General features: G+C 35.5%; 1 protein-coding gene and 1 long non-coding RNA gene across 3 annotated transcripts in view; one reads left to right on the forward strand and one right to left on the reverse strand.

Moving 5' to 3' along the window:
- Window positions 1-4,240, reverse strand: part of LOC146742722 (uncharacterized) — a 33,984-nt gene extending 29,744 nt beyond the window's left edge. Inside the window, exon 1 of the long non-coding RNA XR_014929718.1 lies at window positions 4,184-4,240. This is a non-coding gene — a long non-coding RNA (uncharacterized LOC146742722). The remainder of the gene's footprint in view (window positions 1-4,183) is intronic.
- Window positions 4,241-4,309: 69 nt separating this feature from the next.
- On the forward strand, window positions 4,310-13,386 carry LOC100367759 (uncharacterized). 2 transcript variants are annotated; one of them, XM_085500408.1, is made up of 3 exons: window positions 4,310-4,459; window positions 7,864-10,314; window positions 10,822-13,386. In XM_085500408.1, exons 2-3 carry the CDS (start codon window positions 7,875-7,877, stop codon window positions 11,052-11,054), a joined length of 2,673 nt encoding a protein of 890 aa, XP_085356534.1. In that variant the 5' UTR covers window positions 4,310-4,459; window positions 7,864-7,874; the 3' UTR covers window positions 11,055-13,386. The 2 variants fall into 2 exon arrangements, with proteins under 2 accessions (XP_085356534.1, XP_085356535.1); XM_085500409.1 differs by lacking the exon at window positions 4,310-4,459 and adding an exon at window positions 4,724-5,083.
- The last annotated feature ends 1,242 nt before the right edge of the window (window positions 13,387-14,628 follow it).

Genomic DNA, 14,628 nt, shown 5'->3' on the forward strand with positions numbered 1-14,628 from the left:
ACGCAGAAATATTTGCTGTGACATGATTAGTTGTGCTAATTTACTGCTTTAAATCATCAATATATTCACATACAATTTTCTTTCTTTCTTGAAGACTGCCAACCCCTGTAGTCAACAAGCTGACTCAACTTGATTTTGGGGGATACCATTTTGACTCAGGATTCCTGTTAGAGGACACACTGCTTGAGGTACTGGGTGGTAAAAATGACAATCAGAAAATTGTAAACAGTATACAATTTTTTTATTTTACCCAGGAAAATTGATTTATGGCTGTACATCATTAGATGTTGTTTGAATGCTCTGATCCATATTCAAATAAACTGGCCTTGTTCAATTCATGAACAAAATTCACATCAATGCAAGACAGAAGTTTAGATTGTCCAGATAAAATATAACTTAGTTGCTGGGAAGCAAAATCAATCTGCACAAACAAACACTGTAACAACTGAATTTACTCATGGCTCAAATTACTTCATTTGTTCCTACCGGTTACATTTAGGTTTTTCACAAAATTCTTTCCTTCCATGCTGTACTTATTTAAAGAGGGTAGACCAATAAACAATAAAGTAATTTTTATTGGGCCTTCTGTAGAAACAAAATACACAATATACACACTATAGGCTTGAGCCAATAAGAACAAATTTTTCACTAAGATATATTTTGTAAATTTTCTTAAAAATGCCTAATGAGGCTGAATTTCGGATATGGGATAGTAAGTTATTCAATAGGGTTACCCCTCTATACTGAAACGTCCTTTGGCCCATGGATGTTTTCATTTAGTGATGCATAAATTATTTCTAAGAGAGGAGCATGTACTATACTTGTAGGTTTGGGAGACAGAACATTTCACTTATATATAAAGGCGCCAAGCCGTTGCTTGCCATATACATTACGATACCTAGAAAATATGAAATTCTGTAATCGATTGGCAAAATACTTTGTTTTTTAAACAGTTCAAACGACGACTGGCTAAGTTGTCAGAGGAAATCACACAAACTTTTCTGAAGCTTATACGTCCGACATCACTATCACTTGATTGCTATGACCAGATAGATTTTGAAGCAAAGTACTGCTCTGACTAAATCTTATTAACCTTTTGACCCCCAGATATTTTTCCCGCCAAAAATTCAGTTTAAATTTTCATACATTTTCCAAAATTTTCTTTAAATTTTAACACAATTTTGAATCAGACAGTATCTGACATTGGCTTTTAGTTTTTGATGAAAAGGATGACAATGGCACTCAAAGGGTTAAAGCGTGGTGGTCGTCGCATGTGTGACAATTTTGTTGGCAAACATTGATTTTCCCACAATCCAATGCGCTCTTCAAATGGAATTCACAAATATTAGGTTTGACTTGGATGCAACATGCACTGATTACTGCCGGTGACTCCTTCAATACCTCCAAATCACCTGAAATTTACCTAATTAAAGCTTGGAAACGTCTCAGTTTGTACTCGTTGATCTGCGCAAAAGTCAAAGTCGCCATCTTATATACCCATATATCTCTCAACGACTACCACCATTTAAACACAATATTACTGTTATTGTTAACTTTGAATGCATTCTTTGCCTGCGATCTAAATGAAGAATAGTATCTATTATTAAAAGAAGTTGAAGCTGCCTTGTTGATGACAATTATCTGAAATGAGAAAAGTCAACTAAAATAACAATGGAGTCAGTACCAGAGGAAAAATACATGTACTATCAAGTAGCCACCATACTGGAGCATTCTTATATTTGTTAAGCTTGTGTGACCCAGGTAAGAGACATTCTGGTAATTGTATAATCCATCCTGCAACATATTCCTTATTTAAAGCCACAAAGTTGCAATTTACTGTAAAATACTTTATTTTAGCTGGAATAAATTTTTCGCTGAAAAGATTTTTTGGGTGTTTTGTATGGAATTTATTTTCCCTAATTTTTAATGGGTTGAATGTAAAATATGAGAAAAAATGTATATTCGCTGGATTTTATTTTCACTGAATCATCCCTTCAGCAAAAATAGCACAAATAAATTCCAAGGGAAACATATTTTACAGTATTTTAAATGTATCGTACACATCACATGGGACCTGCATCAAGCCTTTGAAAACCAATGTCAACTCTTTTCATATTTTTCAAAAATGTTGAACTGTAGTCCATGGGGAATTATATCCATTGGGCCCAGAATTAACAAAGTAATTATAAGGCCAGGAAAAAACAATTCTCTGTTTCTCATTTCATGGAAATTTTAAAATGGAGATTTTTTTTTTTTTTTTTGAACACTGAGCTAAAATGGGGGAAATTTGGGATAAGTGCGAGTACAAGCTCATTTTTGAATGCTTTAGAAGGAAAAGTTTGAGGCGCATAGTTAAAAATTATGCGCGTGGAAAACGAGAAACAGAGATATTTTTTTTTTTTCTCAGCCTAATTTTACAGATTATATGATACAAATTGTGCAAACCATTGCACACAAATTTTCAAATGATTTATAAGGCTAAGTAAGTAGTACTGTAAAATCTGTATTAGAAGCTGCGGCTTCTATTAAAATGGTACAAAGCAACAGAGGGGATGCGGCTTCTATTAGAGCATCTACACATATGAGAAATGATGATTTTTTGATTCTCAATTATTCAAAAAGAATGGGTGCGACTTCTATTAGGGATGCGGCTTCTAATACAGATTTTACGGTATAAATAATGTGTCCTCGGGTTGGTAGGTAAAACTTTTTATTTCGTTTAATTTTGTTATTTAATTTTATCTTGTAATTATGAAATATTCATATGTGTTGCTTCTTGTATGAGTGGATGCTTTTGTCTTGCAAATATGTCCAGCCAGCAGCCGGCTAAAAACAGTGAGAGCCCCGTCAGTAAACACTTTAAAATTCAGCCATAACATGATTTAGTCAGCATGCAATATCCAGACAAGGATGGGGTACCAGAAACACATTACTGTTTTTATTTGGTCTAATAATAGATGAAGTAATTTGATCAATACAAGTGGGAAGGATGGTATTCTTGAAAAATCACAACCAGAGTTTGTAATGGTCAACCCCTTAGTTCATACAAAAAAACTTCTTTTAGTTGTTTGAACCCTTAGATAGGTTCCCCCAGGCTGCCGGTTTAAGTCTCAAATAATGGTTATTTGCATTTTAACCAAACATTACTCGTGAAATATATGTTCTATAAATATTTACAAGTAAAAAATGTGCATAGTAAAAAACACTACAATATCATCTAGAAAAAATAAAAAATAATAATGTGTAGTTTCTCCAGCATTTCCCTTCCTAGAGTTTCTAGTGATTATTCCCTTGAACTCAAACCACTAAAACTTTTAGAAACACAAAACAAGAGTCTTAAATGTCAATGCATAAAATTTGCATTTTTGCTCAGGTTTTTATGGCATTATTATTTCTTCATATATGAAAATTGTGCTTAGTGATGTACAATGCAAAAGTCATATATTATTTTTCATATGAATCCTAATACATTTTGCATTGTTAAAACATTTTTTTAATTTCAAAAAATTGGCAATTTAGTGAGATTTTCCCCATACAATGCCATGTTCTCTCCCATAATGCATTTTACATATGTGTAGCAACATGCCTAGTAATGAAAAATTTGAATTGCCTTAATCACAAATTTATGATTACAAAATTATTCCCATTTTTTTTATAATTAGGGAACAGTTATGAATCTAAGAAATAAATATTGCCCAAAATTATGATTAATGCAAAAAATTAATATATTGTATTTGCTCTATTAATAGCGTATGCGCTCACGTAAATGACGATTGTGTTTCTATGGTCAAAATAAAGTCATAGTTTAATGATTTAGTACACAATAAAGGAATTTTTTATAGAGGTTATAGATTATAAGTAAAGGTTTCAGATATATATTATGTCATTTATCAATTGCTTTGACCTTAAATTGGAGTTACATTAGAATGTCATTACTTCTTAGTAAAGTTAAATATCATATTTTGGGACTGAAAGTTAACTTGCATGCTAAGTTTTAAATCGCAGACGACTTCGCTTCCTCAAAAAATAAGAACAAATATTGAAACAAGCTATACCATGTGGTCAGCACGAATTAACTCACAAAAATCATCTCAACGTGGTCTTTGAATGGTGCTGCGAGAGTTAATGTTGCTATAACAATGTGAAATGAAAGTGTGAAACGGGTGAAAGTTGTTAAACTCACCATGAATAGGGACGATTCCTGCACAAAGGTGAGAACTTATTATCCAATGTGATAGAGAGTCAGGGCAAAGAAATGTGTAGAACCTAGGGGGTATTCCAGTTTATTGTACTACGCATGCGCTGTGTCTGGTGTGAACAGCGCCGCCATCTTGAGAGTCGCCGAATAGATAATTGAACCGCTAAATTTCGCCCAAATCAGGCGTAAAACTGCAATATTACCACCGCTTTGGATTTCTGGAAGTGCCCTGAGCTTTCTATCGATATTGTGGGTCATAAGGTAGGCATTTAAGTCCGTTTTTGGACGGAAATTTCCAGGGCGCCCCCTCGCGTCATTTCAGGATATGCTAATGTTATGTATGATGCGAATTAGGTGAATTTTTCACTACTTGTAATCGGTCTAACCGCCGATGGCCTCCACTGACATATACTTTAACAACTTTTCTTAGCTTACTATCAACTTTTATTGTGTTTATTTTGTCGCAATATACGAAAAAAACGCATTTCTAAACGCCCTCAAGTGTTCCATAATGGCGTATGCAAATTAGGTTCTATTGAATGCCTATGGCTTGGCTTTGCCTGGCGTGGCGCTGCCAGTCCTCGTTTTTATATACAGCCACAAAACGTTTTCGTATTCTAACGTTGAGACCATATTCTAGCGGGAAAGAGCTAAATTCATTTGACGTTTCTACCGTTTTCCCGCCCAGATTGTGGAAACTACGACCGTAGTTACAAGGACATTAAGATTGATTGCCCACGTCGAGTCACATGTCTGAAGGGAAGCCAAGCTTTGCCTTTTCTGAAAAAAAAACTGTAAATTTGATCCGACCGAATTACCGCAGCACCCTCGTTATCCCGAGGTTTCGTTTTAGTCTTCTATGAGAATGCATTAACCTGTTAAATGGTGATGTAATGTTGCTTATTAATTGTTGGTGGAAAAAATTGGCAAATTGTACCATGCATTTTCGTTGCCCTTTGTTTATTTTTCTGTGCGTCCTTTGAAGCAATGTACTATGTAGTTGAAAGACATTGCATTAAAATACCCAGTACCCCTGTTAATTTTGTATTCATCGAACGATCTAGTATTATGTTCTTAGTATTCCTGTCCTACTTATTCTCTAAATTGTCTTGTGGGTTACCATAATTATGGGTTAACTACAAAGAATTCAGTGAATTTATATCTTCTGCTTTCATGATTGGCAAACTTCCAAAATGAAAAGATCAAACAATTCACCATTCAGATAGTATGTATTTTGCGCCAGAAGAAACAATTTTATCATTAATTAAAATGTTTGTACCACAGCAGATAGTTACAAATGTTTATTTTATGTCTACTTTGTTACAGTGAAACCCAGCAAACTGATCTGTCACTTTTGACTCATTGCTTTTGATTATATAAGACTTTTAGTTTTTTTCACAGAATAGTTTAAATTCCTTGTGTGCATTTTGGACCGTTGGCCTCTTCTGAAAGTACTTTCATTTCAAATTAAGTTACCGTAGTTAAAGTTGCATTCCTATTTAGCATTATATGCAGAACACCTGCCACTAATTACTGTGAACACCATGAACATTTATAAAATCAATTGGTATGACAACAAGTCCTGAAGCATTGGAGCACTGAAGGTTGTGGTATTCTCAGTCACCAAATCAAACTTAATTTCATTGTTATAATCACTCTTTTTTTTTTATTTTTATGAGAGACTTCTAAATTTAATTTCAGGATTCTGTTCAATAGGATTTCCCACAAATAATACAACATTAAAAGCCCTTATAATGCTTTTCTACAAATCATACACAAAGTTTGAATGCAACCTAAAGAAAAACAAATGCTATGTGTACATGAGATTTAAACTCTAGTACTTATACATAGCAATTAGGTAAATTGGTCATTTCATTGATAATGAACACATCAAGTGGCCTTTTTGTCAAACTAATGCTTCTTCTTGTGTGGTACCGTAGTAATTTTGTCCATAGATTTGATAAGTGTTCATAACAATTTTAAAAGTAAAAAAAAAATGCTACCGATAGTTCATGTTACTGCACTGTGGTCTCCTCACTCAATTCTACTCCTATGCCTCAATCACAGGGGCCTGACAATCTAAGTATAGCTGGTAGGATTGAACAAAAAAAATAAAATAATTGCTTACATTCATCTAAGCAGTAATTCATTTTTTTGTTGAAATATTGCTTAGAAATCATAAACGGCACCCTAAAATGGTCCCTACTAGGATTTTTGGCGCATCAGTGTACAGTAGAAATATCTAAAGGAAGGTAACAACACTTAAACAAGCATTTTCTTATTTTGAATGCATTTACATCATGTCTTTTGACTAAAGCAGATGACCTGTAATTTGAATATTACCCCTTATTCTGTCACCATTAAATGCTAGTAATACCATATCTAAATAAAATAAAAGTATTTGAAATAAGTTTGAGGTTTTACAAGTATGCAAAATTATTTGTGATGGTTAAATCTGCTTTGTCAAAGTTGTCAGCAAATTTCACAGCTCACTTAGTTGAACATTAGTAAGGAATACTATAGTTTTAGAATATGTCTAAGGTTTGAATGAATGTCTTATAATTCTTTATAAATTGGTACCTTTTTGTCCTAAATTGCCATTAGCAGTTTCCGCAACAACTTTCCAGGTCATTCTGGTGACATTGGCTTTTTGAGCACATGATCAACATGTGGGCATGTGTCTAACCATAGACCCTCTGTTAGAGGGTCTATGGTCTAACCTGACAAATCATGAGTTGTTGCTGAAAACTGGTATTGGCAATCATATGTATTAAACAATTCAAACCTTGATTAGGAGGTACGGTAGTACCGGTATATACAATGTAATTTCAGGAATTTCACTAAGATTTTGATGTTTTCAAACAAGAAAATAGCTATATAAATTGTATTTTTTAACACATAGTACTTAGAAAAGTATGCAGCTAATAAAAGACTAATAAAGAGTAGAAGGCTAATTAGCCTGTAAACCCCTTTTAGGTAAACTTCCCCCTTGAGTGTATAGAAACCAAAAAATTAGCTGTACAGAAGCAAAACACAATATTACCATATAAATATAGCTAACCATTCCTAGATCAGTTTGACATTTGTGGTTTTTACATTCTATTACAAGTGTTTCTTTCTGCCTATACAGTTCATTTATTGTGTGTTGAAATATAAAATACAGGTCATATCATATTTTTATCAAAGCAAAATGAAAACTTAAACAAAACAAGGAATGACCCTTTTAAAACTGAATTACCATTAAATAAAATTCTGCACAGTGACTGGATTGATGTCAATTACTGATATATTACTATTATTTTGAAGTCTTGATAAAGATCTATTTGGCTAATTGTTTGGTTTTTTTAGCTCAATACATTTAACAAAAGTTAATACTGAGTTGAATTGTGCATTTATGTAATTTCAGAATTGTGAAAATTAGTTTGACATTTCTGAGCATACACTGTATGCTGTAAAACAATTTAATTTCATGAGAGACCAATTTTTGTTAGTCAATGAAAAAGTGCAACATTTCTCAGCTGTGGAAATTTCACTAGGACTTGAGTAAGAGTCACAGCAGCTTTTTCACAAAAATTCTTTGCAGTGAAAATTAAACAGTTTACAGTAACCAATGAAACAACTATTTGAAAATACATTGACTGCATTCATTTACTTTCTCATTTCAGATTTGTAAATCATGGAGACCAACCAACCTCAGACAGAAGCTACCACAGAAGGTCAAACTGGTGCAAATACAGAGGGTGCAGCTGCTTCATCTGCAGCTAGTGACAGTTTAGCAGCCGCAACGTCTATCAGTGTTTTAGAGAACTATCTGCAGAATTTCTCTAAAGAGTTATCAACAGAACAGCAAGCAGAAGGTGCCATCACAGCCGCCCAGCAAGGAGCTGGAGATGCCACTACTGGAACTGAAGCAGCATCAACGTTTGAGAGTGATTCTGCAGCTGGTGGTGATGCAGCAGCTGCGGCAGCAGCAGCTGCAGCTGAGCAAGAGGAGGTGACACAGACTCTGCAGCTTCTGGCCAATGCATCTGCTGAAATTTCACCCCCAGCAATAGAACAGCATGTCCAAGAAGAGGGTAATCAGGACGAAGGCTCTGTGCAGGAACAAGTGGCTATGGCTGGGGAAGGAGCTGTGGAACAAGAGTCCCAGATTGTGATGGTAGGAGATATGCACCCACCATCTCAAGAAGTTCTTATGGTTGCTATGCAACAAGATCCCAATGCACCTAGTGAACAAATTGCAGTATCGGAAGTGCCTGCTGGTATGGTGGGACAGACAATTTATCAGGCCACTGATACTGCAGTTACTCAGGCAGATGGTCAGAACACACAGGTGATCACTATTATTCAATCTGGGGAAGGTACAGATGAACAGACTGTTGTTACTATAAATGCGAATGCGGATGGCACTGTTGACCCCTCTCAGGTACAACAAGCTGTTGAGCAAGCAGGGCATGCAGTTCCTGAAGGAACATATGCTGAGTTAGCAACAGTGAAGCCAGAGATAGAAGATGAAGATGAAGGTAGAGAGAAACGTGTTCCGTTAAAGAAGCGATCAGTTAATTCCAATGGTAAAGAAATACTGGATACTGTCAATGTTACTGAAATTCAGCAGTCTGCTGAACCAGACAAAGAAGGCGAGAATCAGGATAAAATTATCATCATTACTCAGGTTGGAGAACAGAATGGAAGTGAAGCAGGTGGTTCCCAAGAAAAATCCTCACAAGGGCCTTCAGTTTATGACTTTTATGAGGGTGATGATGATGATGCTCCCGTGACAACACCATCTAAAGATGACAAAACTGGTGATAAACGCAAGAAACGACAGTACCAAATTCCCAAGTTTGATGACGGTAGGCTAATTGACCATGTGTTTAATAGAGTGAAGAAAGTACCACCCAGTCCACGAGAGCCTAAGACCCATGAGTGTGATATCTGCGGACGCACTTTCCGCACGTCTACCTTGCTCAGAAACCATCACAACACCCACACTGGAACCAAGCCATACAAGTGTGAATTATGTGAGCGTGCATTTGGTACTAGTGGAGAATTGGCACGACATACCAAGTACATTCACACCCATGAGAAACCTCACAAGTGTCCACTGTGTGATTATATTAGTGTTGAAAGTAGTAAGATCAAGCGTCATATGAGGTCTCACACTGGAGAAAAGCCATTCAAGTGCCAGCTCTGTGCTTATGCTAGTACCGACAACTACAAGCTGAAGCGTCATATGCGCGTACATACTGGGGAAAAACCGTTTAAGTGTCCCGACTGTGACATGGCATTTTCTCAGAAGAGCAGTCTGAAGGAGCATATGTGGAAACATTCTGGTAGACGACCAACCCATAAATGCGAGTTCTGTGATGTTACCTTTGGTCGTATTGCTGACATGAAGGCCCATATCCGCAAGATGCATACTCCAGGTGATCCCCTGATCTGCAAGGTTTGTGAGAATGGTTTCTCTGATCGTTTCAGCTATATGCAGCATATTAAGACCCACCGTGGTGAGAAGATCTACAAGTGTGGTCAGTGTGGTTACTCCTGTCCACAGAAGCGTCATCTCCTCACTCACATGAGGGTCCACACTGGTGAAAGGCCATACGCTTGCAAAGACTGTGGAGAGAGTTTCAAGCATAAACCAACTCTCATCCACCATGAGAAAACCAAGCATAATCCAGAGATTGAAGGCGAGGAGAATGAAGAAGGATCCTTTCAGTGTGACAAATGTGACAAGACCTTCTCAAGAACAAGCTCATTGAAAAATCACCAGAAGAAACATGAAACCATACTGATAGCTACACCTGATGGAGCCGAGAAACGCAAAGCTGAAGAATCCCCGGAGACTGCCTCTCCAAGAAAGATGACCCGATCCCAGGCTAAACTGGTTCAGCAGATACATGAAGGACAAGTAATTCATCATTTGGACCCCTCCACAGTGTCTGGTATTGAGGGTGCAGTGGTAGACGTACAAGGTATTCAAGGCACTGTGATTGGTGTGGATGCTGAAGGTGGTGGTCTGGTAATTCGTGTAGATAGTGGTGCTGTTGGTGTTGTTAGCACACCAGGTGAAGAAGGAGAGGAAGGTGGTGAGAAAGAAGAAATGCAGCTCGAAGGTAAGTTTGATTACGTTTTGACTTCAATGTGGTGTTTTGGGGACTAATGTATTTGATGTATCAGAAAACATACTTTTGTAGTACTGGTGCTCAACTGATTGATCAGTATTTTGTATACATATGGGGACTTGTTGTGATTGCAAGAATATCATAAAATTTTATGAGTCTTTGCTTGGGTTGAGTTTTGTAGAAGTGATTATTCAGTGGCAGTGGAATATTGTTCATTGAATTCTCTTGTGTGAATTGATTTGGATCATTCTCTGCATATACTTGTGTATTACTGGTGCTGTTATTTTTATTATCAGTGTGGATTCCTGCAGCAAAATTGACATACAATCACCTTGATCACAGTTCCATCCCTTCAACAAATCAAAATAATGACATAGTATATGTAGATCAACTCTGGAATCTGCCATTGGTGAAAAATGGTGCATGTCAAAACAGTGTAGAGTAAGTTGAATACAGACTCACAGCTCTAATGCTTTTATTGTTGTTGTTTTTTTCAAGGTGAGGGTGAGGGTACTATTATACATCATGTACAGGAAGGCCAGCAAGTGATAACTCAAGTAGTTCAACAGTCAACTGACGAAGCAGAAGCAGCAGCAGCTGCTGCAGCAGAAACTCCACACCCAGTAGCAGTAAGTGCAGCTGGAGAAGAAGTAGAAGCAGGAGGTGGTGCAGAAGAAGAGACTGAAGAAGGCGAAGGTGGAACTATATACTTGTTTGTTGAAGAGCAGTAACATTTTAGTAATTTGATGTTCGTTTGTATTATCATTAATAATGCCAACACACAGATAAAACATATTGGCACTTGAGCACTCAATATTAATTCGCCTTGAGTTGCATCATTTTCTAGATTGGTGGGATCTCATTAATTTGAAGCATGTGAGAGTGATTGCCATGATGTCACTCTCCCCCCTGTGGGTTGAAAATGCTTGGAGGAGTATGTATATATGGCACAGAAGTTAGATATGTGAGATCTGTTCAGTGGCTTGTGATAGTATAGGTATAAAATGTTGTATCCTCATTTATATACTGATAAAATGGTTACGGTAGGGGATAGAGGATGCTCTCCATCAAAGTATTGTCACAGAATAGATTTAACTTTTTAACTTTGATTAGAAGCCAATAGTCTTTACGCCACGCTAAAAGGTTTGGCATGATTTACCATAACTCTGTGCATTTCTTGTTTTAACTCAGTATATTTTGTTTGTAATTGCGTTCAATATGTAAGTTTGCGTTTGTTTTCTCTTTTCTCGTTGTATTCACTAGTGTCTGTTGTAGTTATTTTATTGTATGACAATTCACATGTTGAGTAATCTCATCTCTTGAACAAGAATTGTATCAGTCTTTGGGGCAGGTACATCTCAATGTCCAAAATACCAGTATTGGATGAGTATGGTGGCAAAGTTCAATTCTTTTAGCAAAAATTTTGATCAAAACATTTGAAAAAAAAAAGTTAAATCTTTACTCTCAAATCTTTATTTTTTTTTTAGAAAAACATGTTAGGTGTCTCATATTATATATATATATAAAAAAAGTAGTTTTTAACTCAGCCCAGTGGATACAGGAAGTTCTAGCTATTATGAATACCATATTTGTGCACATAACCCCCAAACTATTACGACTTATTTTAACTATAGACACACCTGTCATTTACGTAATAGGCACACATTTTACTGATAGTCATACTAAAAGGATAGGAGTAAGCTTACATCTTTTGCAAAAAAAAACAAAAATAAGGCATGTAAAAAAAAAAATTATTTTCTTATTGTGGTTAGGATATGAATATTTTTTTTAGATTAGATATTTTGTTGGAATCCCCCTTATAAATTCACAATAATTAATTTGATAAAATGTGATGAATGTATGCGTCATACGAGTTCGGTTTTCAACAAGCTCTGGAATCGCACCATGGTGTATGCAATTACGCAAGGAGTAGTATGTTCAAACGACTGTAAACTAATTAATTATTCACTGGATTTTTAATTCCACTATTTTGCCTAATTTAATTTAATTAATATGAATATGTGAAATTACAGTATAACTCATGGTTTCACTGGTAAATGAATTTAAAACCTTGTGATGATCAAAATACTGTAAATGCATTAATTATTCACTGGGTTTTAATTTCGCTATTTTCACAGATAAATTAAATCTATGTGAACATGTAAAATAACAATAAAACTCGTTGTTTTCTTGTCTAATTTGTAAAATTAAAACACAGTAAATATGCTCAAAACATCAAAATAGTGAAAAGTCAGTGAAAAAATAAATGGTTTTACAGTAGTGAAGTTAAATATAAGTTAGACTTAATTCCTTTACAGTACTTTGCTTTTCTTGGATGGTTGGTTGGTAGTCGGCCTTATGCATGACCCCTAAAGGTCACACTTCCCGGAACTTTTTTTGTGTGGGTATTGTTTTTTGACAGCAGTAATTTCCATTATTAGACCTCAATATTTGCCACCCGTTTTGAACTTTAGTAACAACTACTTGCATTTTGTAAGGTAAATTCTAATTAATAGTGAATTTGAACCCCAAGAAAGAATTAGGATGTGTGACATTTTGAAGGTCATGTACAAGACCTATTGATTTGAGAATTATGCTTATTATGCATTATTGAAATTCATTATCTAATTTTATATTCCTTTAACGATATAATATAGCAGTGTACTAGATTTAAAGTTTTATGTTTTGTCTGGTATAATTTTACTTTTATTCTGACTTCCCACATGGTGAACGACAATATTTGCATATTGTTTCAGTCGTATCTGCCCTGTCCATACCCTTGAAAGATTTTTTTTTTAGTTCTATGTTGTGTTGTCATGTTCGTACATTTTTGAATTGGGAGAAATACACCACCATCTGGTCATTACAGTGTGTGCTTTTGTTTTTATCTTGCACCAAATCATCTGTAAAAACAATTCGGTGATTAAAATCATGACATGCTATGTAATGATTATTTGATTTTTAATAAACTGAAAAGAGCATCTCTCACACCAGTGTTCTCTCACATTTATGTAATTGTAATTTCAGCAGTTATTAATAAAATGCAAATAAAATTGGTCCAAATTTTGCCCAGTGTTTTGCTTTGCATGTACATAGCTTTTGAAAACCAATGCAGTGTGTTAGCGAGCGAATTCAGTTCGAAATGTTGCATTATGTGTACATTTGAACGGAGCCGAAATCAAATTTAGAATAGACTTTACCTAATGCCAGAACCTGGCTTGAGGTATAGAAAAGCGCCACCAATGTAGGGCTCCCTAACTCGTCACTTTAAAATTTCGAAGCAAGAGATGAGTAAGGTAAATGCAGTTTTACTAAATTTTCATGTGTGAATCTGATTTGTTTTACTACTTTAAACAATACTTGCCTTGCACCTATCGTGTGTAGAGTATCAATTGAACTCTAGAGCAGTGTGCAAAAGCACACCTGGCCAGAGCTTAGAACTATCAAAAATGTAGATTCCACAGAAGACTGCACAACAATTTATGAAATGCTGTATTAATTTCTCAAGTCAAGCTTTTTACCTCAGTGGAGACATAAATTGTGTTAACTGAAATCCAGCCAAAACAGGTTTTTATCACTTGGTGCAGTATGCAAGGTAATGCTCAGACTGGCAAAATCGGGATATATATATAAATATAATTGTCAATTTAGCCTTTTTAACGTGGTCGTAAAAACTAGCATGACTGCGAAAGAAATCCTGACTGGACGCATCTGTAGACGACCCCCTGCGTTGGAGTGAAAACCGGAGCGGAATCACTCCGGTAATTATGCTAATTAAAAGTTGTTGACTAGCACTGGCAACAAATCAGAATGCAGCTGTACATGTCATATCTTATTTATGTTAATGTACGTGACCTTTCACTTCTGAGGTCCCGGCGATTTTGAAAGATTTTAAAGTAAACATGGATGAAATTATCGCCTTTGCACTAAAATATCCATCTCTGCGATCGAATTGAATCAACCTTTAAAAGGTCATGTTTACTTTCACACACCCACTCCTGAATAATCAATGACATCATGAACAAGCCATGCATGGCACAGTCCCCGTTAGTTATCAAATTTAAGAAATATAGTTTTGTTTAAAGTAATATAGCTGGAATATAACCATGTCAGGAATATGATTTTTTTAAGATTAAAATGATTGACATTTGTATCGGATCGTCAAACTAGTACTTGACCATATTGAAATTGCTCTGGAACAGCATTCAAAATCAGCCATTTTGAATACATGTATATATATAACATGATGTATAACGAATATATAAAATTTAAATATAATAAGTCAAAGCATTCAAGAGATATGGC

The sequence above is a fragment of the Saccoglossus kowalevskii genome, chromosome 6 (genome assembly GCF_978046115.1).
Source record: "Saccoglossus kowalevskii chromosome 6, keSacKowa6.1, whole genome shotgun sequence".
In the NCBI taxonomy this organism is placed as follows: Eukaryota; Metazoa; Hemichordata; class Enteropneusta; family Harrimaniidae; genus Saccoglossus; species Saccoglossus kowalevskii.